Source organism: Phasianus colchicus, chromosome 8 (genome assembly GCF_987193195.1).
Source record: "Phasianus colchicus chromosome 8, bPhaCol1.hap1.1, whole genome shotgun sequence".
In the NCBI taxonomy this organism is placed as follows: domain Eukaryota; kingdom Metazoa; phylum Chordata; class Aves; order Galliformes; family Phasianidae; genus Phasianus; species Phasianus colchicus.
The window spans coordinates 19,877,819-19,902,430 of record NC_143443.1 but is presented as its reverse complement, the minus strand read 5'-3'; the positions used below and the strand labels follow the sequence as shown (position 1 = coordinate 19,902,430).

Sequence of the window (24,612 nt, the reverse complement as noted above, 5' to 3'; positions counted from 1 at the left end):
AATATTAGGTAGTAGTTTGCAATACCAAGTAGCAACTACTAAGCGAAAAACTGTCTTAACGTGAAAGTCACACCCTGACATCACATGGTATTTGAAAGTACAAAAGGAGTTAAAACCCTCTGAACACATAGTCACGTGCCTTAGACTTCTATACATAGTTTGCAGCAAAAAGCTGTCAGTCCAGAAGAACGCTTTAACCATGGCACTACTCAAACCTTCCATTGCATACTAGTAGAAAATCTGTTTAGTTTTAGGAAACATGGAATTAAATAGATAATTCACAGCTATATTTTTTCCACCTTCCCTGCTTCAGCAATCCTTATAATACAGCCAGGAATCGCTCCACCTACATCTAGGAGCTATTAGACAGTTCTCTAAGAAGTTTCATTCAAACTCATGGTCCTCTTACTTTAAAAAGATAAAATCCGGGACAAGTTGATCACTTCAGTGTTGGTATCCACCATCTCTTTTTTTCAGTTGGTCTCTAAACATCCTTATGAGGATTCCTACTTCTGTCCACACCTACTATTTTGCATGTAAAGTTCGCTCAGAAAAATGTACAAATTTGCAGACTCAAGTTCCCATAAACATTTCATTAGCTTGGGGATGGTTTTTCCTTAGCTACTGAACAATAACTAAAACCACATGCATTCTCTTCCTATCAAAAGTGACTCCTGCTGTATTTTAGTCCAGCTATGTCCATTCAGTAATATGCATACTATGTTTAAGCATTTAAAAAATAAAAATAAGACTTAACTTACTAGGGATTGTGTCAGCACAGCAATATATTCCAGAGAGATTTTGTAGAGTCTTGTTATTACTACAACCACAGAAAAGCAGAACTTTGTAGCGCCTACATACAGCCAGCATTACACACAGATACACGCGTACTGCACGGAAACAGCCTTTTAACTGATCTAACAAGTTTGAAAGACGGTCCCCAACTGATTTAGAAGTCGTTCAGAAGCAACACCAGTGGCATCTTCCATCCCACCAGGTTTGGGGTTTTAATTACTCCCAGCACCTCTAGCAAGGGGAGTAAAATACTCCATTGGGAGACTTAGAAGTAATCTAAATGCTTTGTGCTGAAAACTACAAGCAAACACTAAAGCACGAGAAGAAAGACTGGAAGAAGGTATGTGATGTTCAGTCTAGAAGCTCCGTATGTACCAAGTAAGGAAAAAGCATGATCTCAAAATGTGGGAAACAAGACCTAAGGCTCCAAGAACAATGTAAATTCCCTCAACTTCAAGCCAAGATAACCTATAATCTCTAATGCAGTTTTGCTCATGCTACTAGGAAAACTAAATTCTGCAAAAGAACCAGCACAACACATCTGTGCTCATTGTTATACTATGTATACTTAGTATAGTTAAAGAAGATATATTAAACAGTTTTTGTAATTGGACAGTTACAATAATACAAAAAAATATTCAACGTGATTGAATAGTCAGTATTTCTTCACAAAAAACTGAACATTGACATTGTGAGTATCAGTTATCCATTTTAATTCCTAGTTGGAAGAGTGCTTTTTTTTTTTTTTTTTTTTTTTTTTTTTACATGAGAGCTTAAGTCGTTTGATTATAACAGGCCTACTACTATTTTGAATACAAAGGAGTTCACCATCAGCTGTATTTCCTACCCACTGTCTCTGGCAATATGAATACACGTGATACCATTCAGTGGTCACATTATTCAGCATAAATACTGGATCCTAAAGATGGCAGAGAAAAATCATCCAAGAGCAGCATTCTCTTACAAACAAAGCCTAGCTTTCCTCTCTTGTACATATTTTGCAAGAGGAAGGCAAGAAAGGAAGAGACTACAGCTAAGTTTTGGATTTTATTTTTGCATATGCCTTCCAAACTTCTAGGAAAACCGATGCTGAGCAGTGCCCAGAAGTCGAGATAAATGCATATCAGTACCTTTTAGCACAAATCGTGCCCATACAGCTCAATATTTTTGATTAGTACTTTAATAAAATTGACAAAAGAAACAGTACCTTTTCATCCCTAGTGAAATTCAGAAGAAACACTGCAAGAGGACTGGAAGTGTAAAGACGAGAATTGTGCAGAATATGTTGTCTACGGATTTAAAAAGGGCTAATCCTATTCAAACGGAAAACTTTCTTTCTTTGCCAGCAGTGTCACCTTGACCAGCACGGGTGGTTCACAGCACCAGTACATGTACAAAGAAGCACTGTTTCACAAGAGTGAGCAATTAGCAGATCATCACCAGTTTTGATGCTTGCTTCAGAAAAAATTGAAAAAAAAACAAACTAAACCAAGCACTTGAACGGCTGATGCTACTATCCAGAAGAGCAGCAGCAGCAGCAGCAACGATCCAAAAGAAACGGCTTTAAAACTATTACCTAATCTACAAATGCATCAGCAGATGAGGAAAGAGCAGCAAAAAGGAAATAAATAGTGCAAAAAGCTTTTATTTTAAGCATTCAAAAATGAACAGCGTAGGACCTTCTGCAAAAGGGATATTTACATAACAGTTACTTCTATTTACAGTTTAACACGGGATTTTCTCCTCATACCATAAGGTATGCGCTTCACAACCTTTTGCTTCCATTCCGGAATAGGAATCAATTTGGTTTTTTGGAAGACACCTTGTTCAGCGATGGAAGAAACTGTACCTTTCTTTGGAGGTGGCTCTTCCACAGTAGGCTTATCTTCAAAACAGCGCTTTCTGCCCACTTCCAACTCACTTTCCTCACGCTCCTTGAATTGGCCGCTTTCAATTACTTTATTAGAGTTCTCTTCTGCCAGTTTTGTTTTAACGGTAGTTACAGTCTTTTCCTGTATTGATATAAGATCAGTTACATTGAAGCTTAACAAAAGGACCACCTAAGTCACAGAAAACTTCTGTAGGCAAATATTTTCACAAAACTATACAGCTACAACGTTTATCCAGTGACCCTAAAGATATCAGTTACAAATCTCAGTAACGGCAGGAACAGGTACACCTTCAGATAAAGACAAGCACAATGCTCGGTCCAGTACACAAGGGAGAGCAAGAGCCTAGCAGTTACAAAATACAAGACTTGCGCACAATCAAGAGGAGTTTACCAGAGTGACAGAATCAACTATAAATGTTTTCAGAGCTACTTCAGGCTACCACACATCAAGGTAGAAAATAAGAAGAAAAGTCACCAGAGGTGGTATGCACACACGCTTAGTCAAGCTAGTCTTCAATATTCAGGAGCTGGCAGTACGTTAGTCAGGAGAGTTTTATCAACCGCATAGAATGTAGAGGTACCCTGGCCATCCACCAATACTTCAATCTCCGCTCAATATACTCATACTGCTGCTCTTCCTTTGACGTAGGAGTGTGAGGTAGCAGTTGGTGGAACACACCGATATTTTTGTTGCTTGACTTAACAACAACTATCTTCAGATTAATTTGAATTGTTTGAAACTGTAAACAAGTACCAACTACATACAAAAAATCAGTTTCACAGTTTTACACAAGTGAATTGATTACAAGCACAGGGTTAGGGATGGGTTTTTTTCCCGTCAGTGTAAAGGTACTGAGATGTGTCAAACTCACATAGTCTTTTACTTTTTCTTCTAAATGAGATCTTAAGTCTTGTAGCTTTGTAATAACAACATCTTTCTGCACCACAATGTCTGTTAGCACTTGAATCCTTTCGTTTTGCACATTCATTCTCTGGGAAATAAAAAAAATATTCAGTCATCAGCTTCTAAGGTAGGGTTAAGTAGCTGAGTTACACAATGCATTTGAAAAGCAAGTTCAGCTCAGATAAGCTTGGTAAGAAAGCTACTACTGGAGCCTACCGGAATTGCATTCTGAGCTACCACAACTTGGTATTAAAACAAATAATCTTACACAGGATTTTCTTGATAAAGTTACCTCGGTTGCTTCTTTAAGTTGCTCAACAGATTCATCCAATTTTATCACCTGCATTTCAAAGTCTGTAACACACAGAAAAACTTGCATTAATAAGTAGCCAATAGGTCATTTATTAAGTAACCCATTTTCCCAGATATCCTGATGTTGGAGTAGATTTGAAGAAATTAATTCATTTGCATGTGGCCTGCACTTATACAGACAACTTTTGAAACACTCTGTATTTGTTGGAATGAAAAGGTCGCATCAGCAAGATGTAAAGAGCAGCCAGGACTGCGGTGTAACAGCAAAATCAACATAGAGACACTTAACCCCACACTTCTGAAAGCTTCAACCTGCTAGTTGCAGTTGAAAGGGGAAAAAAAAAAAATAAAATGAAATAACCAGGAACTATGCAATTGTTCAACCTGAATACACGCACAGAACAATCATTTTATACTACATACAGGCTTTATATAATATACAGGCGAAGGTTCCAAACACAGAACGTCTCTACTTCCGGCTCAAATTGCTTATTTCTACTCCAGATTAGTGAACTGTTTCTTTCTTCTACCTGTCACATCACACAACTCACCTTTGTTCTTCTGTCTCAGCTCTTCCTCGGTTTTAAGTAGTTTGGCGTTTTTCTCTGTCAGCTCTTCTTTGGTCTTCATTAGTTCAAAGCTAGTTTTTTCCAGCTGCTTCTCAAGCCGACCGATAGCTTCCTGCGGGTTCTCTAGGGATGCAATGAAACTGTGTGCTGCCTCAGCTTGCTTTTTAATATCCATGACATCATTCTGCAGAGAATCAAGAATGCCCTCAAGATCAACACAGGTGTCAGGCAAAACGCTATGTTCTCCACCCTGAAACGTAATTTATTGTCAGTTAAAGTTGGTGAACAGCTACACTACGCAACAGCTGTTACTTCTACAGATAGTTTGGACAGCCACTGTGAAGTCAACCACATAAAAAGTTTTTAATTCCAGCTTCAAAGCCCACCTTGCAAGTTCACATACAACTCAATAGACACTTGTATGGGGGGGGAGGGGGGGTGGAAGATATGAATTGGCAATCTAGCAACAGCTATTATAGCTTATAGAATTTGACGACCCACTATCACACTCCTTTTTTATATTACCGCAGATACATCTCCTGCAAATTTAACGTATAAGCTAGGATTCCCCTTTTTTTTTTTGGACACAGGGTAATTTTTCATTTTGTGTTGCAGAAACATACAGAAAAGCCGTCAAACTGCCAAAGCTTTCTGAAAGGCTCATCAACCATTCCTATTAGATGAAGAATAGATGCATCTGGCTCATCACACAGCAACACAGCCTGCATTTCCTTGAAACCAGCCTTTTATCTCCGTAAGACGTGCCCATACCACTTAAATAGTAAAAAGGAAAATATTTAAGAAAAAGCAAAAACAGAAAATACCAGGGGTCCAGCTCGTTCGCTGCGAGGCAGACTGTTTAACTGCCCGTCGTCTGGGCTGTTAGCATAACCACTGACAAGTTCCTTGAAGATTTCAAGGCGCTTTTCAGAATTTTCTTCAAGCCGTTCTCGCTCATGGGAAAGGCATTCTCTGTAGAACAAACGAGAAAAGATACGTCAGCTAAAAGCCAACCCACCTCAACCGCTTCGTTACTAGCACAGTTTCTTTCTGTAAACAAAGATGTGTCTCCGTTTTGGCACCACAGAATAATACACAGACATAGCTACACTGCTACACTGACATCGAAACGTATCTCCCCACTCCCCAAGATCTGCTGGAGGTTGGGGAGAGCAGCAGCAGATGACAACAGATGCAAACATTTACTAGAAGACTTCCTTCCGAGCTCCTCAAGCCAGAATAATTCTGTTTGCCACTAAGAGAGCAGTAACTAAAGATACCCACCTCTCCTCAGCCTCCACTGTATTTCTCCTAAAATTCACAGTCCAAGTAGAAACTGATTTCTTCACAGAGACCAAGTCAGAGTAAAAGAGCAAGTCCAGCACAGTAGTAGACTATTCTTTCCTCCAATCCAACTCTCCGCAACACGGGAATATACCCTCACCTTTCTTTTTCAACCAATAACTTTAACAACATTTAAAGCTAACTTACTTGAACTCCATTTCCTGCTCAGCAAAATATCGGGTAAATTCTTGGGCCACTTCATCACGAATTTTCAGTTCCAGCAGTAACTTGTCCTTCTTCTCAGCAATAAGTTTGTTCTTCAAGTCTTCCACAAGATTCAGCAGTGCCTAGGATAACAGCGCTGTTCAGTTTCTCATAAAGCAGTGGTTTCCCTACAACTGAGTTTTCTCCCTTCTCTCTATTTGAAAGTGACCTCCCACTTCTTTTATTAACTTATTCATAAACAGAAGCCTTCACAATTAGATTGAAGTCTTCATCTGATTCTAGCTCAACAACTTACAAGCTTGCTCACAGAAGTCGTTTGCCAAGAAATCTAAAGCAGGTAGTTTATATAGGATTCAGCTGTCACTTTGCAGATGCCCTTTTTTTTTTTTTTTTTTGAGGGTGGTGGGAGAGAGAATACTAATCAAATGCTACCAAAATATTCTCTAGCCTTCTGTTCCTGCCTCTTTGCCCTATCTAGAAGTAACTTTTAAAAGAAGCAAGGTCCTAAAATAGAATAAAATATCTGTATCCTTGCTATGTACTAACCACAGGTTACCAGAAGTACATAAAAACAAGTCAACATGTCTCATTACTCAATTTCAATTTGGACACATTTCACACAGCTTTCCCACACGAGACTATAAGTCAGAGCCATTCCAAATTCGTCCACAGACAGAAGGGGAATTAACTCTTGGAAAGGATAGATAACAGCAGGACAAGAGCAAATGGTTTCAAGTTGAGGGAGGGAAGATTTAAGTTGGATGTCAGGAGGAAGTTCTTTACAGAGAAAGTGGTGAGGTGCTGGAACAAGCTGCCCAGAGAGATTGTGGGTACCCCGTCCCTAGAGGTGTTCGAGGCCAGATTGGATGGGGCCCTGGGCAACCTGGTCTAGTATTGAATGCGGAGGTTGGTGGCCCTGCACGTGGCAGGGGGGTTGGAGATTCATGATCCTTGAGGTCCCTTCCAACCCTGGCCATTCTGTGATTCTGTGATTCCACATAGATCTTAACATTGAATTTACGGACGGAAAGGGTGCACAGAGGGAAGAGGAGGGAGATGGACGAAAAGAAGGACGTTGTTGTAAGCCTCAGGGATGCACTAATTCTTAAAGCAGTCCGGGCACTTACTGAATATTCTTCTTTTCCTATCAGGACTTTATCTTCTGCATATTTCAGGACTGTTTCTTCTCCTGACTTATTATGTTCTTGCTCCATCTCATAGTCATCATCTTCCGCTACATCTTCTAGGGTTCGGTCCCACAGAAAACCAGTGCTTCTCCTTGGGATGGTCATCTTAGAGCAACAAGACACTGATGACACGCTTGCTGAGTTCTGGCCAAATGACTCATCACGAGGAGGAACGGATGCATCCGTAACTATAACCTACCCAGGAAATAAAAGAACAAAGCCATCAGTATTCCTTCAACCTTGACTAGCACTTCCAAGAGGGACCTGCTGTCATTTCCCCTACGGAGCTTACTACTCCCTTGGCCTGCGCTTTGTTTGGTCACTGCTTAAACCAGTTCTCAAGAAAGTAGAAAGGAGTTACTGCAGACTCCAATCCTCCTCTTAATCTCAAGACTTTCACTAGCCCAACAACGTACAAAAACTGCCACTCCACTCCACGTAGCCACAGGTTTCTGCTTTTGCTTTCAGTTTCAGTTGCATTCAATGCAATTGAACGCCATCTTTTCAGTTCTTTCTTTTGCACAACCACATCACCCTGCTGGGAAAGTAGTCCCTCTACTTTCACACTTAACCTCCTTAGATACGGCCACAACCCAAGGGCACACATCCACCAATCACGCTTCAGACACAAATTCCCCAACACTTCAAACACTTCCATCAAGACTGTAGCACTGATCTGACAATTTAACTTCTTCCGCGTTATATCATCGCGCTCATTCCTACCCATTCTGATTACCACCTTCCCACTGAAGCCTCTTATGGCCGTAACACAGCCTTTCAAACTCCCTGCTGCTCCAGTTATATTGTCAACGCCTGACCTGAACAAGATTCAAAATTACAATTCGTATGGGGTAGCTGGATTTGCTTTCCTAGGTGGGATCATATTTGGAGAAGAGACAAAAATCAAGTAAATAGTGGAGAATTTCCTCCTGGTATAACAAGTTGCTTCTTGTTGGGCTGAATACCTTTTAGGAATGAGATCCTCAGAAGATGCTTCTGCCCTCACACCCCAAAGAAACACAATGACCCCAAGGGAGACTACAACACACTCACTTTCTGTGCAATAGCTGAGAACCTGAGCACGTTGAATGTTTCATCACAGGCTGAAGCACACTGGCTGATGTTTACTAACATGTGTATCTTCCCTTTTCCACTGAAGAATCCCTGAAGAAAGTGCGTCAACTTACTCTCCCGAAACGGTATGTGCTGCTGCACCCTGTGGAGACAGAAACCACAACAAATCCCATTACCAGAAGATAACGACTTCAATACAGAATAAGAGCTATCCAAGTGGAAGACAACATATTAAGAACTGCAGTAGTCTTCAAATCGTTTATATATACACGTACACAGATATATACACATACACACATATATACACACACACACTGTTTTTGCTAGTATGCAGAAAGGTTGTACAGTTGTTCCAGCTACTGCGCAGCCATTATCTTCTTGGACAACCCACGAGAATATTTAAAACAAAAAGTACGTTCAACATTCTCTCTACCTTTCTCTTTCCCTTACCGCATTTGTGACAATGACCTATCTCCTTCTAAGAAAACAGAACAGTATCTACTTGTAAGAAAACCTCACCTCTCTGGTGAGGTTGCATGCTGGACTCTTGACAGCTACTGAATTCTGCAAATAGTGCGAGAAAGCTTCACACAGTTACACTCCTGCCACAACACACACGACCCATAAGCAGCTCTACTGCAGGACTGCTAGACAAGAGCCGTTTTAAGAAAATGACTATCAAAGCCATCTATCAATATTATAAGTGATGAAGCTTCAGTACATTTCTTCTGTACTGTTTAAATTTCAAGTGAGCAGGACCAGAAAATAAAACAGTTCTGAATGCATCAAAGCTCTTCAAGAAGCAGCTAATTTTAAGACATCCTTCTTACCTTGAAAGGACACACAGATAAGAGACTAAACCGCTAGTTAGGCCTATTCTCATCTTCTTTTAAGCACTACAGAATTTGAGTAGGCTACCAGGCACAGTGTTATGAAACAAGTGAATTTGTTAAAGCACGCGATGGCATTTCCCAAGCACAGAGCACACTTAATCTTTGGGATAGAAAGACATCATCAAATGAGAACCTATAGAGAAAGCTGCTCCTGAGCAGTAACATCCAGCCGTGACTGTAAATAAATACTACATCTGTTTAAAACACAGAAAGTTCTGTCTGCACTCATTTAGAGCCCAACCGCAGGCAAAAGTAGCAGGTAGGCTTTTCTTCTGTCTGCATTTTGTTAGCCAGATCAGAAAGAACGATGAAGTCACATCAAGATTTGGACCAAAAAAAAAAAAAAAAAAATCCAACCACTTTATATTGGCTAGGACAAAACACAGCTATATCCCCGAGGAAAACTGTTACTGCAGAACTAAATTATAAAGGCAATTACTTCACAAAGGACAAAAAGATCTAAAATTTCACTCATTTACAGTGAAAATAGTGAAGAGAAATTGTATAACTTATCCCAGGATTTCTTTGTGAAAGCAAGGCCAGAAGAAACAATGTTAAGTTGCTTAAGTCTACAATAACACGTTCAAAGATTTAGAACTTGAAAGGTTTACTTAAAAAAAAAATCAAAAATCAAAAATAAACAAAGCAGGCAAGTTTATAGACCTCTTTGTTAGATCAACAGGGCTTCCCACAACTGCAGAAGTCTACATATAGTTTTCACTCATGCCTTAGTTTTGTACTCCGCATTTTTAACAATAGCTTAAACGTTGCACACATTTAATACCTGAAATCTGTAACTGGTTTACAGTTTGGACAAGGACTTACTTTGACTGCTGACTGATCTTGAGTGCACTGATACACTTGCTTAGAGTCAGGAGAGACGTATTGATATTTCCACTCTCTTTCAGTCTATCACCTTCATTGCGTGTCTTGGTATACCTCTCTGAGCCAGCAAGATCACACAGGGATAATCTGAAGACACATAAGGAAAATTAAGTTTCCCTGCCTTGGAACGTGCACCGATTATTTTCATTTCTAATACAACCACTCTTCCCAAAGGAAGAATTTCTTGAACCCTCCCGTGCTTTTTAATGTTGCTTTCCTAGTGAAGTTGCACACTACTTCCTGCCTAACGCTTCTTCAACAAAGCTTCCGTTTTTCTGCCACACGCTTCTCTCAGAGGACTTACATTAGTTCAGAAGTTCAGTGGAGCAGGACAGAGGAACATTGTGCTGAACAGAGGGCACAAGATACAGGACAGCACTGCAACTTGATGGTTTAGTACTGCATGACGATAGGAAATGGGGACCCACCACTCAAACAGGAGGCTCTATCAGGGAACGTTGTGTACGTAGCCTAATACCAATACACCAACACTGGAAACAACTGACAATTTCACCCCAGAAGAAGGAGGGAACTCTGCTCTGAACTTACTCGTTGACTCGTGTCACTCGTGGCATTTCAAGGTCTTCAATTTTTAGTAACTTAATGGTAAATATACTGTGGCTAAAAGGAGAAATTTAAAAATCACTGAGGAGAAACGAAGCAAGATCAATAGACTGAAATACATATATTTTTTAAAATCTGCAACATCTCTTCAAAACGCTGCTGGATCTATTTGAGATTCAATTAACTTCATAATTCTACTAGATGCATTAAGCCTTTTACAGAGACATTTCTATTCGGCTTATTTTGCTTTGTTCCATCCCCAGACCACCAATAGTTAGGTGGAAGAAGGCTTAGTTATTCTGCTGAGAGTTTTTGATAAAACAATTGGCTTTTGTACACGCTTATCTGCTTGAAAGACTAATCCTTCTAGTTTAAAGTACTAGAATCACATTCTGTCACAGGATATCAAATTGAACACTCGATACCAAGCCTTTTTAAAGCCTTTTCTCCCACAAAAGCCATAGGCAATATTTTAATTTATCCCTCTTCCCCACACTATCTTCCACCCAACGTCAGTCAAAGCTTCCCACCTTCGGCTGGAGCAAGTATTCAGCTTTGTGCTTGCAAAACTCCGGTGTTTCTGTCCCAGTTTAAAAAGTCTAAAAGCTTCTTTAGAATCAGAGACCTGAACCCACTGCAGACCTTTCAGAAGAAGGAAAAGCGGTTTTGTGAGCTTGATTAGCAAAAGGAAAAGTGAACAAGAAAATGATGTATACAAACAAACAATAATACATTTAGTCAACACAATAAAAGATTTGATTAAGTCTGCTTCAGACACACGATACGCTGATGAGAGATAAGACTAAGATTCTTCCTCCCACGGAAAAGGGCAAGGTATAGTACGCCTTTGCATTCAAGCAGACATTTCCAGAGCTAAACTGAACACATCTAAGAGTTTTCTATCTCGGAAGAAACATTATTACAGAAATAAGACTTTTCCATGACTTGCAAGCTGGGCAGTTTGCAAAGCTTTCCAGTTACCTTTTACGTAAGAATATCCCTTGATGTCTTGAGCAAGGCGAAGCGTCTTTTTTTTCTTGTCATCTGACATAGGAGCCAGTAAGTCATAAAAACATTCATTGTAAATCTCAAAAAATGAAACCCAAACAGAGAACTTTGAGAAATCATCTAGAGATAACCCGCTAGCTTGTTCTGATCCTTTTGAGCTATTTCCTACATCTGCAAAGTAGAAAATATTACAAGTCAACCTAGAGACAGCAAAACTAATTGCATTTAAAAATAAGTAACGACTAAGATTACAGCAGCCTTGTTAATTAAAGAAAACTTTTCCCGGACAAGAACCACGGACGTCCCCCACACAGAGAGCATCTGGAAGTCATATGCTTGCCCTACACCTTTGCAAAGACACATCCACTTTAGAGCTTGCTTTTTCACTCCCAAAACCTCATCTAACATGTCTAGTTGGGTTAGAAATATTGTGAACCCTTCAAAGGCTTTACAGTGCAGAGAATTGAACTGGTAAGGTCGCCTCGTTCTGACTTTTTAGGGAAACTTAGTGTTTAGGTAGTTCTTAAATGCCCTAAAAGCCTCTCAGAATATCACTAGGGATCTTATCACAAGCCATACCCTTTCCCTTTGTTTTACTTACACCTCATGCAAAACACCAGCTTATGCTAGATGTCCAAGTGGTCTCCTAACCATTTCATCCCTTCTGTTTTCTGCCCAGACGTCCTGCCCGTTATTCCAATCCATCACAAATAAAAGCCAAATAATCCTTTTATTATTAACATTAGCCAAAAGTCAGTCCTTGACCTTAGCAGTTAGAAAAGCTTCTGTATTGTTTAATACAAAACATACCCTTAGAATCAGCCGGTGCTTTGCCGTTAGTGCTATTGCGATGGTCTACCTACAAAAGAAAAGAGAGACTTTAGGATTTATTATTGAAGCACAGCACCGATACACCACCAGTTGCTTCTTTTTTTTTTTTTTTTTTTTTTTTTTTTTTTTTTTTTTAAATACAGCCATATGCCCTCGCAGAAAGCAATACAGCATAGGTCCAATATGCCAACACCAAAATCCTGGCTATGCATTATGACTGGTTCAGTGCACTCATACACTCCTGCTTTAAGTCCTGTTTTTAACCTTACTACTCACTCCTGACAATTCCTTTACTATCACATATTTCAGCTTGCTGATTCAGGGGGAAAGAAGAAAAATTGGAGGAGAACCCCAAACTGGAAAGAGTTCCTTAACAGAATGATTTTCAATAGCCCAGTTGTAGTCTGCATATTACCCTTGATTTCATGAAACTAGGACTTGTGAAATATTTTTCTTATTGGCATTTTCATAATTCAGGACTTCCATATCTTATGGCTTACCAGGTCAACTCTCGGAAACTAAAGTTAAGGTAGAACACTTGATCACTTAACATAGGTAAGCAGCTTATTGTTTCTTCACACAGGCTGTCAAAGTGTTACACAATTGAAATTCAGTCTAAGCTATTTTCTTTGTCCAAACTTCTTAATAATATAAGACAGTTCCCAGCACCCAGAACTTATGACGTTCACACACGTATAATCAGTTCCCAGGCTTCAGACTCTGAGTGATGTTTCTTTAAAAAGCACCCCAGTAGAAAGAAGTTCCCATCTACCAAAGAGAAGAAGAGGAGTCTCACCTACCAGACACAGTATGCTTAAGAAGAAAAAGTTTTAACCGAGACATTGTCATCTACACAACACTCACCCAGATCTGGCTTTTAAAGGCAGCAAAGCTTGCAGCTACTCAGTTTATAAGCTCAAGTATTTTACCTATGAACATGGCTCTCAAAACTAGAGGAGGCACCTCTATCACTGGTCACATCTCATCCTACTCCCTTAGAGAGCTAAGATCGGCATACAGCTGTTCACTGCATTTTCTTTCCACATCCTCACTAAACCTAGAACAGTTTTACACACCTTTGGTTCATGCACACGTAGAAGACGGGTGTTGTTCTTCCCCGGGCATACTTAAAGATCACTGGAGCCAGATTTAACACATGCCTGCGCTCTCAAAGTTATTCAGAAATAATTTGACTGCCACCTGCCTTTGACTCAAACTTTACTACCTCATCGATAAGATCAAGCTAACTCCACAACTAAAATACCCCAGTATGGTGTGGCATGCCACTAAGACGATGCTTCATTCTTTTCTGACAGGAACAGAAAGATGAATAAACAACTAGGTGTGAACACACGAGCCTCTTTCATTACACAATGGGCAGGATCACATCGAGCTCTCTCAAGATGCATGCACTCATCGTTGCTTAATGAAGTAGCCTCCTACCTCTCTCGTCAGACGAAGCAATGAATTTTTCAGAGCAGTTTCTTCTCTCACTTGGTCTTTAGTCAGTTTTATGTGATCTCGCCACCGAATAGGTTTCAGATCCATTTTTGCATATAACCTTCCTCCAATAGTTTTAAACAACATCTCCATCGTCCTTGGCAAAATACCAACATCGTCGTCTGTCCCTGTAAGCAATACACGAAAGAAAGGCCCCGGTTACTATCGTGAGCAACGTACAAACATAAATGAAGACAAAGATAACTGATTCCAATCTCAAGGCACACACAAAGAATTTAGAGGCCAGTTACAGTCTGAAGCAATGTCTGCAGTGTTACTAGACTGTTTCTGAAATACAACACATTCCTTAGACATTACAGGGCATCACTTGAAAACAGCCGGGATACTCTGCATAAGCTTAGCCTTAAGAGAAGGGGGAAAAAAACTGCAACAAAAACCCACATTTAACAAATCTGCAAATTTTGAACGGTGTTTTCCAGGCTTCCTCTCCTCTCTGAAACAATCCTGACGTACAACCAGAGAGATGTCTCTGCTACAATGCTGTATTCATCCCACAAACCTTCCTAACAAATAGCTACGAGCCTTGTAACTATTGCTCAAGGAACTCAACTTCTTTCCCCGCTGCCTTTACTTAGAGCTCAAGAAAAACAATCTTCTACGATGCTGTTATTACTAAGGCCAGAAATTTGAAAAAAAATGGAAATAGCCTGATCAAATGTTTCAAAATGTTTAATCTCTGCCTACAATAAATCAAACAAACTCAGACATACTTTCTTCAAATAAAAAACAGTATTTAAGATGCATACTGTTATTGCAGGAACCAAAACCAAAGTTACTCTAGTGTGGACTGACTGACACCCTTCTCACATACTGATCTACAGACCGTTTATTTCCACAACTTTCTCTCACCCCTGAGATTTGGAGTACTTGGACAAGGAAGTCATACACATCTCTCTGAAAATCCTGCTGGCTTACAGAGGACTATCACTGCACGCATACACAGATTTGGGTAGTGACTACAGTTGTCACTTTAATAATATATGTCATGGAAGGAAACTTTTAAGGCTACTAATATTCAAAAGAAGGCAACATACAACACCTGTTGAGTCACTGGGTAAGAAGTCACAACATCTCTCTCTTCTAGAAGTAAATCCCACTTTAAGAAACTAATTCAAGGAAAAAACATTTCTACTCTTACCTTGGAATGTGTAGGTTTTCCCAGCATTTGTAATGCCATACGTAAAAACAAGACGATTACATCCTTCTAGGAAGTCTTGCACTGGTTGCTTCATAGTACCTTCAAAGAATTCTTCTTGAGTTGCTTCGGGTCCAAACACCTGAACGTTACCAAGAAGCTGGTTAATCTCTTCAGTTTGTTAAAGCAATCCCTGCATACTTGTAGGAGTCAGATACACGTTTATAATTATAAAGAGAATTCTTAAGAGAAACTTGTTTGTTTCATATTGAGTAACAGAAGACAAGCAACTTCTTCCACAAACAACTTAAAAGCATTTAAAGATAATTCATTTACTCGTGAAAAGGTGAACTTCTGTATCGTCTGTCCTGCAGTTTTTTCAAGCAGTCGACTCAAGGAGCTCTTAGGGGGTTTCAGTATAACGCTTGTTGAGTCCTCAAGTGAAACACACCCCTATTAAAAGGAAGCACAAGTAATGCAGGCATCAAGAGGGTTTTAAAAGGCCATCTTATGGGGAAAAGAAAACAAGTATACGTTAAGGGTAGGGTTTTTTTAGTTGTTGTATGGTTGTTTGTTTGTTTGTTTTTTCTCTAAGATTAAGTAAACGCCATACCTGTGATCCATTTGCTCTTTCCAGCGCTGTAAAGGGCTTAATACGCAGGCACACTTGTATGTGTGCCCTAGGCTCCAAACTAGACCGCTAAAATTGAAAGAGCTGGAAGTTAGAAATCTGACCAGATCCTCTGTTTGATGATTAGCACATTAAGACAGCATTCTTTTCATCAGCCTGTTGTAACAGACTCATTTGATGAAGTTTATTGGAAAAGATCCAATTAGTTTTAATATTAAAGCTTTCTTACCCGGCTCATGTCTGAGCTTGAAGAAGCTGAACTAAACTCATCAGAGAGATTTGTTTTAATATCTTCCACGTTTACTAGTCCTGTTCTTTCAGGTAGCTCCACGCTAGCTACATAGGATGGTCTGAAAAGTTTATCTTCGTCTGAATTCGGTTCCATCCTGCAAGATAATACAAAAAGAAATAATTCTTCACTCTTTCAACACACGATGTAGAGTTCCTAACCTCACACAGGTACTACGAGACTAAGTGATATCTGCAGTTTGCTTTGCGTGCATGGACTGACTCTTGCTTCCTCTTCCTTTTCTGTTCTACTCAACTTTCTTTATCTCAAACCCACAAGTGCGACCTTTTTCCTATTCTCCCCTCCATCTCACTACAAGGAGCAAACCGTGTGGTGCCGAGCTGCCTGTCAGGTTCACTGCACCACAACTGCCCATCAGGAAAAAGCCTTTTGCGTGTAGCACAGCCTTGCCAGAGCCACGATGGCTGATGGAAATAGTCACAGGTATCATTGAATAAAAGCAGTCCCGCTCCACGTAACCTTTCCCATCATCTCATTTTGCAGCTAGAGTCTCCATCTGGAATAAAAGCTTATCAAAATAAAGCAGTGCAATGGCTCATCCCTGTAGCACCTACTAAATCGTGGGTATTATAAAGGACAACCCGATGCAGCTTAACACTACACAGAACTCGGAGGCACTGTGAAGTCTAATAGGTAGCTTCAGCTGTTTAGAGGACACTAAAAATCAGAAAACCTCATGCCAGAGTACAACTGTTGGTTTTTAAATCCGCAATTTAACTCCTTCAGTGTATCTCATCTCAGCAGAGGTCTGCTACAGAAAGGGAAGTGGAATTGATTCAGCGTTACAAATAGTGGACAGGCGGGACACCAAACTAGCCGTTAGGAAGCACGTCTGACTTAAGAATACCTGCGTATTTTGTCCGCACTTCATTCTCCTGCTGCTTCTCCCCGAGACACTACAGGTGCCATCTTTGCAGTTTATATTTGCACTCTGAAACAGCTTGTCAGGATACCACTCATCCAGCACGGCAAAAAGCACTCTAACGCTTCGGAGCTGCCCGGCTTCCTACAGCTCGGACAGCGGCTCGGCTGCCTTACAACGCTACACCTGACGCCAAGCCCCAGCAGTGCGCACACAGCGTCCGTCAGCGCCAATAAGCAATAGAAAACGCTTGTTAAACTTCAGCGGTTAAAGCCGCCGACGGGACCAGCGCTGGGTCACAGCCCCTTCGCTCGCTGACAGCACTGCCTCTCACGCAGTCAAGTTCCCTTCTCCGCCAGCAGCACAAGAAGCCGGGACGTGTCAACACACAGCTCAGCCTTCCTACCCGACCTGCAAAACGCAGGGACCGAGTCGGACAAGGCTAGGCAGACATCGCCGAAAGCCACGCGGAAGGTAAGCGGCGAGGCGTTCCCTTCTCTCTAGCCTACGGCTGTCGAGCACGACGGGCAGCTGCCCCGAAAGCAGGGGAAAGCCTGCTCTGGAATATCGCCCGAGCTTCAGCAAACGCCGTCCTACGGGAAAGAAACGGACCCGCGCCGAGCAGGGTCGCTCCCGCCGGTCGCTAGGCAACCACAAACCGCCGACGCCGCCAAAGGGGCCGTACGTCACATAACCGCCGCCTCACCTACTTGCAGTGATGGCTGCTCGCAAAGCGGCATTTAGCAGGATCCTGCTCTCGCGCTGTGATTTCTCGCTTGAGAAGCAGAAGGCAAACGCTGCGCCGCACGCAGAGCTGGAACCGCGGCCCTACGTGTGAGAGTTGTGCTCAGATCGGTAACGCTGCGAACGGGAAACTGTCGACCGCCCAGATGCCCACGTTGGGCACGAAAGCGCTGCGGACACGTCGGACGCCCCGAGGCGGAGATTTTAGAGATACCGCCGCGGCAGGAGCGCTCTCCCGTCGGCCTGTCCCCGTCGGGAGGGGCTGCCGGAGGGGGCAGGGGCAGCCGGAGGTGGCTGGAGGAGCCCTCAGCTCCACCCCCTCCGGCGAGCTCGTCACCCGCCATCAGGACCTTCGTGGCACAGGATGAGATCGCAGCACCCCACCGAACACGCCGCCGCCGCCGCCGCCCCTCGCTTCAGTCCCACGGCCCGCGCCCGCACCGTACCGCCCAGCCGCACCCTCGGCGCCCGTGCCGAGCGCCCCCCTGCGCCACCCACCTGCGCGCACCGCCGCTGCCGTCCAAAGAGCACGCCCGGTAACGGCCGCGCGTTCTTTTCAAATCCAGCCAATGGCAGTGCGCGGAGCCGCGACGCATTCTGGGGTCGAGCAGGGATTGGCTGTCGGCCCAGATGATGCCGTGGCGAAGGGCCCGACGGGAGATGTAGTCCTAAGGACGTGCGACAGTTGGGTCGTGCCGGCTCCGTAGAAGGCACCTCATGGCAGCCGCCCGGCTCCGGGATGGGGCCGGGCTGCGCGGCTGCTCGCGGAGACTTTTGTTTGTCATACCCGCGCGGGACGCCTAGGGGCAGCGGGACTCCCGCTGCACGGCGTAGCGCCTGGGTCCCTTGTCTCCCCTTCTCTCACCACGCTTCCCCAGGCCTGTCAGGACGATGTCTGTAAGTCCATGCTCATCGATCCTCGCGTGGTTGCGGTGCTGCTGCTCCCACGGACCCGGAGGCTGCGCTGCGCTGCGTGCAGACGGGCTGATCGCTGCGTCCACGGAGCGCCGGGGCGGAGGCGCTTCGCTTGGCGAACTGCCGGCCTCGTGTCAGACTCGGCTCTTCCTCATCGCGGGTACAGCGCTGATGCAGCTGCGGGTAATGCCGTGTGTGTTCGGAACTTTCCCCTGTTGGAAGTTATTGTTCGAGACTATTTTATTTGACTTTGTGTTCAGAACATGAAATGCCAGCCGTGCCCATCAGATTATCGTGTTCCAGAATGGCAGGGTATGGCAACTTGTGCGTTTTGCTAACAGAAATTGCCGTGAGCTTCTCTTTAGACTCGGACAGGAATCTTGATCTGTCATGAGAAGTGTCTGTCTTATGCTGAAATAAAAGGAAAAGTATCTTGGAAGTAGTCGGTAACTATCAAACAGAAAGCTTTGTTTTTCATCTGAAGAAAAGAATGCTGCGTAGTGTAGGCAGTTCTGTACAAAATCATTCTGTGCAGAGCCTGCTGCTTCAGCTAGGCTGTCTGAAATGCCCTCTCTTTAAACAGAAGTTATGTCATATTGGTAATAGATGTGTACTTGATTTCTATTTGGATGCTGGCCATGTTGCAAGAGTTGCTCTGTTTTAATGGTGTAAGATTATGCAACTTTGAATTGGAAATTGTTTGCCAAGCAAAACCAACAAGCTCCTGTAGGCTCTGTAAAAGGTTATTTTTTAATGTATCTTCTATGTAAGCTAATTCCAAGTCATATTTTTTCCTGTTGGGTGAGGACTGAGAACAATTGTAGAAGAAAGAGGAAAATTTGCTTCTAGGGCAAACCTGACAGTTATTTTCTTCAAGTAGCTGAAAAGGTAAACTGAAGATCTTAGAAAGTTTTGCAAGATACAGTCCTAGAAAGGTTGGAGACTATCTGTATTAAAAACAAACAAACAAAAAAAAAACCCACACCCTGCTAAGGTGAGACATAATAAAGCACACAGAACAAGCAACATTTTGGTTTTCTTTGAGTACTGGATTTCTAAAGCTGATTTTATTGTACTACAAATACTGCATAACTTAAGCTAGCATCTCAGAGGACTACCGTCAACATATGAAAAGAGCAAACCAAAGCGCAATCTAACATGTGCTCTTAGACTCATACAAACAGTGATAAAGAAAACATTAGCTCAGCCTGCGTTTGCTTGATTCTATGATGAAACTCCATCTATGTATATGCACTTTATGGCTTTCAAACAATACGCTTTCCTTAAGTGGTTTGTGCAAGGATAGCTGGTTACAACAAACTTATCTGTTGCCAAATCTATTAACTCATCGTTTCTGAAATTTGGTCGTTTCTTGTAAAATTGCCTATAACTTGTGGAGCAAGGTTACCGCTCCCCCGGGGCCTATGGTTTTTGTAAATGACACAGTACAACTCTTCCCCTTATCCTGGGAAACACATGCTCCCTGTATTTGGGACAGGATTCAAAAGTTGTGGGCAGTCTGCTCATCTGATGACAAGAAGATACCCTACAAGACAGTTTGTGTCAATTGGCTTTACTTTGCTATCAGAAGTAATTAGAGATACAGTTAGCACTGCAGGGACTCAGCCCAGCACTCTGAGCACATCAAGCAGCAGCAAATCAGGACAGGCTTCAGCATCTCTGTAGTCTCACCTTTGCCGGGAAAATTAACAAAGCCATTTCTGTGTCCCCTCAGTGCCTGGATCTGCTCCATACAGAGCTTTCTGGCCCTGCTTCAGGGAAAGCCCTTCTTGCAGGGTTAGTCTGGAGCTCATTGGAACAGAAGTGTCCTTGCAGAAAATGGTGCATTTCTTGAGTTATCTCCTTGGTAGGTGCTGCATGAACCCCTTTCCCCATCATTTGCATTGCTGTGGAGGTTTTTCTCACTGCCTTTCGTGTGACTCCATATAGAAGTTCCCTCACTATAGTCCGTGGCCTTCAGGTGTCATTATGCACATGCAGCTCATTCTATGAACTCATTTTGCAGACTCTTCATTTTCTTATTTTCATATAGTGCTATAGGTATTTTCTGCTTTACCATATCTTTTTTTTGTCTGGAAAGCTGCACAGAGGAAAAGGATCTGGGGTTATTAGTTGACTGATGGCTGAATATGAGCAGGCAGCATGCCCAGGTGGCCAAGAAAGCCAATGGCATCCTGGTTTATATCAGAAATAAGCACAGCCAACAGAAGCAGGGAGGTGATTATCCCCACATACTTGGTATGGTAAGGCCTCATCTCAAGTATTGTGTTTAGTTTTGTGCCCCTCTGTACAAGAAAGACAGTGAGACCCTGGAGCATGTCCAGAGAAGGGTAACAAAGCTGTGAAGGGTCTGGAACATGGGTCTTATGGGGAGTGGCTGAAGGAACTGGGATTGCTCAATCTGGTGAAGAGGAGGCTCAGGGAAAACCTTATCACTCTCTTCAACTGCCTGAAGGGAGGTGGCAGTGAGGCAGGGGTCAGCCTCTTTGCTCATGTAGATAGTGATAGGACAAAAGGTAACGGCCTTGAGTTGTGCCAGGGGAACTTTGGGTTGGATATAGGAAATATTTCTTCTCAGAAAGAGTGATGATGCACTGGCACAGGTTGCCCAGGAAGGTGGTGGGGTCATTGTCCCTGGAGGTGTTCAAGAAACGTGGAGATGTGGCACTAAGTAACATGGTTAGTGGGCATCATGGGAGCAGGTTGATGATTGGACTACATCACCTTAGAGATCTTTTCCAACCTTAATAATTCTGTGATTCTAAGCAATGAGCTGCTTCCTCGAGTTCGTAGTTCTTAGTTTTGTCCATATTGCTTTGCTATGACTGACTTCTGATTCTTTACCTATTTCCTGCTCGTTCCTTACAACATTTCAATTTAGTTTCCTATAAGAGGTGGTCTCATGTTACGAGAGATATTACGACTAGCTTTAAAAGCACAAGCTTAAAAGAAAAACGCTTTGGGTTCTTCGGTATCATTTTGTGTTTGAGCACGTGTGTGCCCAAGCTTCCCCTGGATCCATGAAGTACCGAAGTAGCCACCTGCAGCTCAGCAAGGCCAAGCAGGCTGGCCCCTGCAGATGACTCATGTAGCTTGTCCTCCAGCAGGCACTGGGCAAGACAGCACTCCCAGCCATGAGGATAACTGTTTGTAAATCTTTGAAGGTTTATATGAGCACCAGTGTGTGAAAAAACATAGTATTACTCCTTCCGAGGGAACTGAAGCGGGAGAAGGTTTGAAATATATTTACTGAGATGTATTTGCTCAGCTTGCATAACTCAAGATTTAGTTTGTCTTAGGAAAGAGTGCAGTTGAGACAGACAGCCTCATTATTCCTTCTGTACCTTCTTTCTATTACTCAAGCCTCTGATGAACTAAAGAGAACATTTGAACTGTAATCAACTCTTTAATCTTGTAATTAAACAACAGTTTCAAAATTGATTGTTTTCTGTTACACAATAACAAAAATAGTCACTGCTTTGAAGGTTAGATCTAAGCATTTTGAAATTGAAAACTTCTGTTCTTATCAACAAGCTTAAAATGTACATAAAGCTGCAACTGTCTCTTGGATCATTATGGTCACTAACTGTACAAGTGTACTCAAGTTCTTCGATTATTTCAGTTTGGGCAGCTCTTTCTTTAATGAGCAAATGTAACAAAGTTCTACTTTCTGTACTGGCTTCCACCTTGTTGTTCTGTCTTCTCTAGGGTCCTTCTGTAACTGGCAACAAACACCATGAAACCACTGTGGTGGCTGAGTATTTTGTTGCTGTATTACTGGAAGGAGCTGAGGCATTTGGTTGGCTGATCAGCACAGTACTCTGTTAGTTGGTATAATTAGTTGGTATAATAGCAGAAGTAGCCTTTGTTGGAGAAAATGGTAAGAGCTGTTTTCACATTAACACGAGCATTTGTCCTGTAAAAGTATTTGCTGTTGTCTGCCTGGTTCATAATCATGTACTGTATAATCAATTAATATAAAGATGTTATAATTATGAAATAAATATGAAATAAACAAGAGAGTTTGGCTAAGCAGGTTATAATAACAAAAAGAGGATAGAATGCTTACCTGCATCCTGGGCTTGCTGCAAAACTCCAGAGAAGGGATCTCTAGAAGAGATCCTTGCTCACTGGTAGTCAGCTCTTAAATGGGTCTAGGAGAGGTGCACCAGGCTCCACCCCTTCCGGCAGCACAGGTGAATTGCCTTTACCTGTGCTCTCAGGACTGACTCATTGCTCACCTCAGGTGGTCAATCAGAGGTTCAGGCCATGATTCAGCAGTTCCCATACATGTAGCAGATGGTTTAGTCAGCAGGTGTTTAAAATTGATATCATGTATCTCAAAACAATTGTATAACATATACAAAGTATTTTGTGCAAGTGTATTTATGTCTTCCTAGTTCCAAGTCAGAGACTAGGCCTTTTGCCATAGTTATTCTCCTTGAAGACTGTGTATTACCTTGTAAGCTTATCAAGGTGGAGGAGAGGGAATTAATTCCAGATCCTGTTAGTGAAATCTTATTTCTCCCCATGTGTTACTGATTCATTTTCAATCATCCATAGAGCATTATAAATACCAACATAGGCAGCTGTAATTTAATGGTAAAACCTGAGGATGGACTTCCCTAAAATGAAGTCTGTGTTTGAGTTTTATTACAGGAGCAGTTTTATTTCAATTCTAGGCTTCTTATGGAAATACTTTGTTGTGCAAGAAATTTGAGCTTTAATCCTTAGGATGGCTTTTTTTGAGAATACTGGTTCTTACTTATGTAATGTTACATAAACTTTAGTCTGTAAGTAGTGATCCAGAGCCCTCAGGACAGCCCTAAAAAGCGTTTCCAAAAGAAGTCATTCTGTTGATTGTAACATTCTCAACCTTTGCTCCATCACCTTACTGGAAAATTAATAAGCTTAATACACTGGAGCACAAAGTCAGTATGAATCCAGAATAGCACAAAGTGAAAGATGTGAAACTGACTGAGATATTAAAATATATCTCTATATAAATAGGTATTTATGGATGTATTGGTTCCATGCAGATGCCACAAAGTTGGCTGCTGAAGTGTCTCAAGGATATAAGGCATCTCAAAAAGGTGTGGTTCAAAGGCAGGAAGCTTACTGCTCATGTGAGATGAGCAAAATACAAGGACCAGTGTAGCCATTACAGTATTTCTGTGTAATATTACTCATTTTTCCGGCTCTGACACCCAAGACATAGTTGCTTTTATACTTGGCAGCATCAGCTGAGTGTCCTGACCTCAGGAGCCATTGCTGATCTCTGACAGCATGTACTGTTCCTCAGAACACTGTCAGGCTTTGGGCACTCTGTGCTTCTCCTTGAACTCATGTAAGCACACAAGTGGAATAGGGCAGTTGCACCAGTGACCTTCAGATGTTCAGTGTGGGCCTCCAGGGGAGTCAGTGAGGCACTCAGAATTGCTTCAGACATGTTAAGTTCTTGTTCTGAAAGTGCAGTTATACTTTGTAGTAGAGCTAAACAACATAACTGCAATCCAAGTTTCCCACTGAAGTTTCCCCACTTAACTCTTAGTTTAGATATAAAAATTAAGTGTTTGGTGTTAGGTGTTATCCTAAAATATTATAAATGTGCATTCCTTGCTTTTTTATAAATCAGATTTCTTATCTATAAAGTACTTGAAAATAATAGCTCTTTGGCAATAAAAAATGGCCCAAGGCATTTCCTGTTTTGCTTTGAGCACTTTTTTCTCCTGTTGAAAGCTTATATTTTATAAATATTTCAGGATGGACAGTGCTCAACCTATAGGAAAAACAGAAAGCGGGGATTTTTAATAGATGGAAAACATCTGTGCTGCATAGTCAATACTTCTGAAGAGACTGTGTTTGTGCCATGCAGTCAGACTACAGTGCTCTTTGCAGTGCTGAAGAGTCACATTTGTCTTTGCTGAAAGCCAACCAACATATTAGAGATAAAAAGTTGCAAAGTTTCAATTACTTGTCAAAACAAAAATGGTACAGCTGCTTGATTAAATACATTCTTACACCATTATTTTTAGCCAGATTGGCAAGCCA

At 41.9% G+C, this 24,612-nt stretch overlaps 2 protein-coding genes across 8 annotated transcripts in view; one reads left to right on the top strand and one right to left on the bottom strand.

The window, feature by feature from the left end:
* LOC149917059 (kinesin-like protein KIF20B) overlaps positions 1 to 18,258 on the bottom strand; it is a 30,516-nt gene extending 12,258 nt beyond the window's left edge. Inside the window, exons 1-20 of one of the 6 annotated variants that reach the window (XM_090145200.1) lie at positions 18,124 to 18,258; positions 17,592 to 17,709; positions 15,939 to 16,095; positions 15,692 to 15,778; positions 15,415 to 15,531; positions 15,082 to 15,220; positions 13,866 to 14,050; positions 12,402 to 12,450; positions 11,565 to 11,762; positions 11,114 to 11,225; positions 10,569 to 10,640; positions 9,960 to 10,106; positions 8,221 to 8,383; positions 7,108 to 7,362; positions 5,963 to 6,102; positions 5,296 to 5,443; positions 4,454 to 4,721; positions 3,883 to 3,944; positions 3,559 to 3,678; positions 2,645 to 2,807 (exon numbers count right to left, since the gene is read on the bottom strand). In XM_090145200.1, coding sequence (XP_090001326.1) covers positions 2,645 to 2,807; positions 3,559 to 3,678; positions 3,883 to 3,944; positions 4,454 to 4,721; positions 5,296 to 5,443; positions 5,963 to 6,102; positions 7,108 to 7,362; positions 8,221 to 8,383; positions 9,960 to 10,106; positions 10,569 to 10,640; positions 11,114 to 11,225; positions 11,565 to 11,762; positions 12,402 to 12,450; positions 13,866 to 14,050; positions 15,082 to 15,220; positions 15,415 to 15,531; positions 15,692 to 15,778; positions 15,939 to 16,094 — 2,581 coding nt within the window. In that variant the 5' untranslated portion in view covers position 16,095; positions 17,592 to 17,709; positions 18,124 to 18,258. Of the gene's footprint in view, positions 1 to 2,644; positions 2,808 to 3,558; positions 3,679 to 3,882; positions 3,945 to 4,453; positions 4,722 to 5,295; positions 5,444 to 5,962; positions 6,103 to 7,107; positions 7,363 to 8,220; positions 8,384 to 9,959; positions 10,107 to 10,568; positions 10,641 to 11,113; positions 11,226 to 11,564; positions 11,763 to 12,401; positions 12,451 to 13,865; positions 14,051 to 15,081; positions 15,221 to 15,414; positions 15,532 to 15,691; positions 15,779 to 15,938; positions 16,096 to 16,866; positions 17,508 to 17,587; positions 17,710 to 18,123 lie in introns of those variants that run through there. The other 5 variants (XM_090145201.1, XM_090145197.1, XM_090145198.1 and 2 more) reach the window with 5 other exon arrangements.
* A 325-nt stretch (positions 18,259 to 18,583) lies between these two features.
* Positions 18,584 to 24,612, top strand: part of PANK1 (pantothenate kinase 1) — a 43,998-nt gene continuing 37,969 nt past the window's right edge. Inside the window, exon 1 of one of the 2 annotated variants that reach the window (XM_031607688.2) lies at positions 18,584 to 18,723. The gene's annotated coding sequence lies outside the window, so the exon portion shown is untranslated. Of the gene's footprint in view, positions 18,724 to 22,299; positions 22,442 to 24,612 lie in introns of those variants that run through there. The other variant, XM_031607689.2, reaches the window with a different exon arrangement.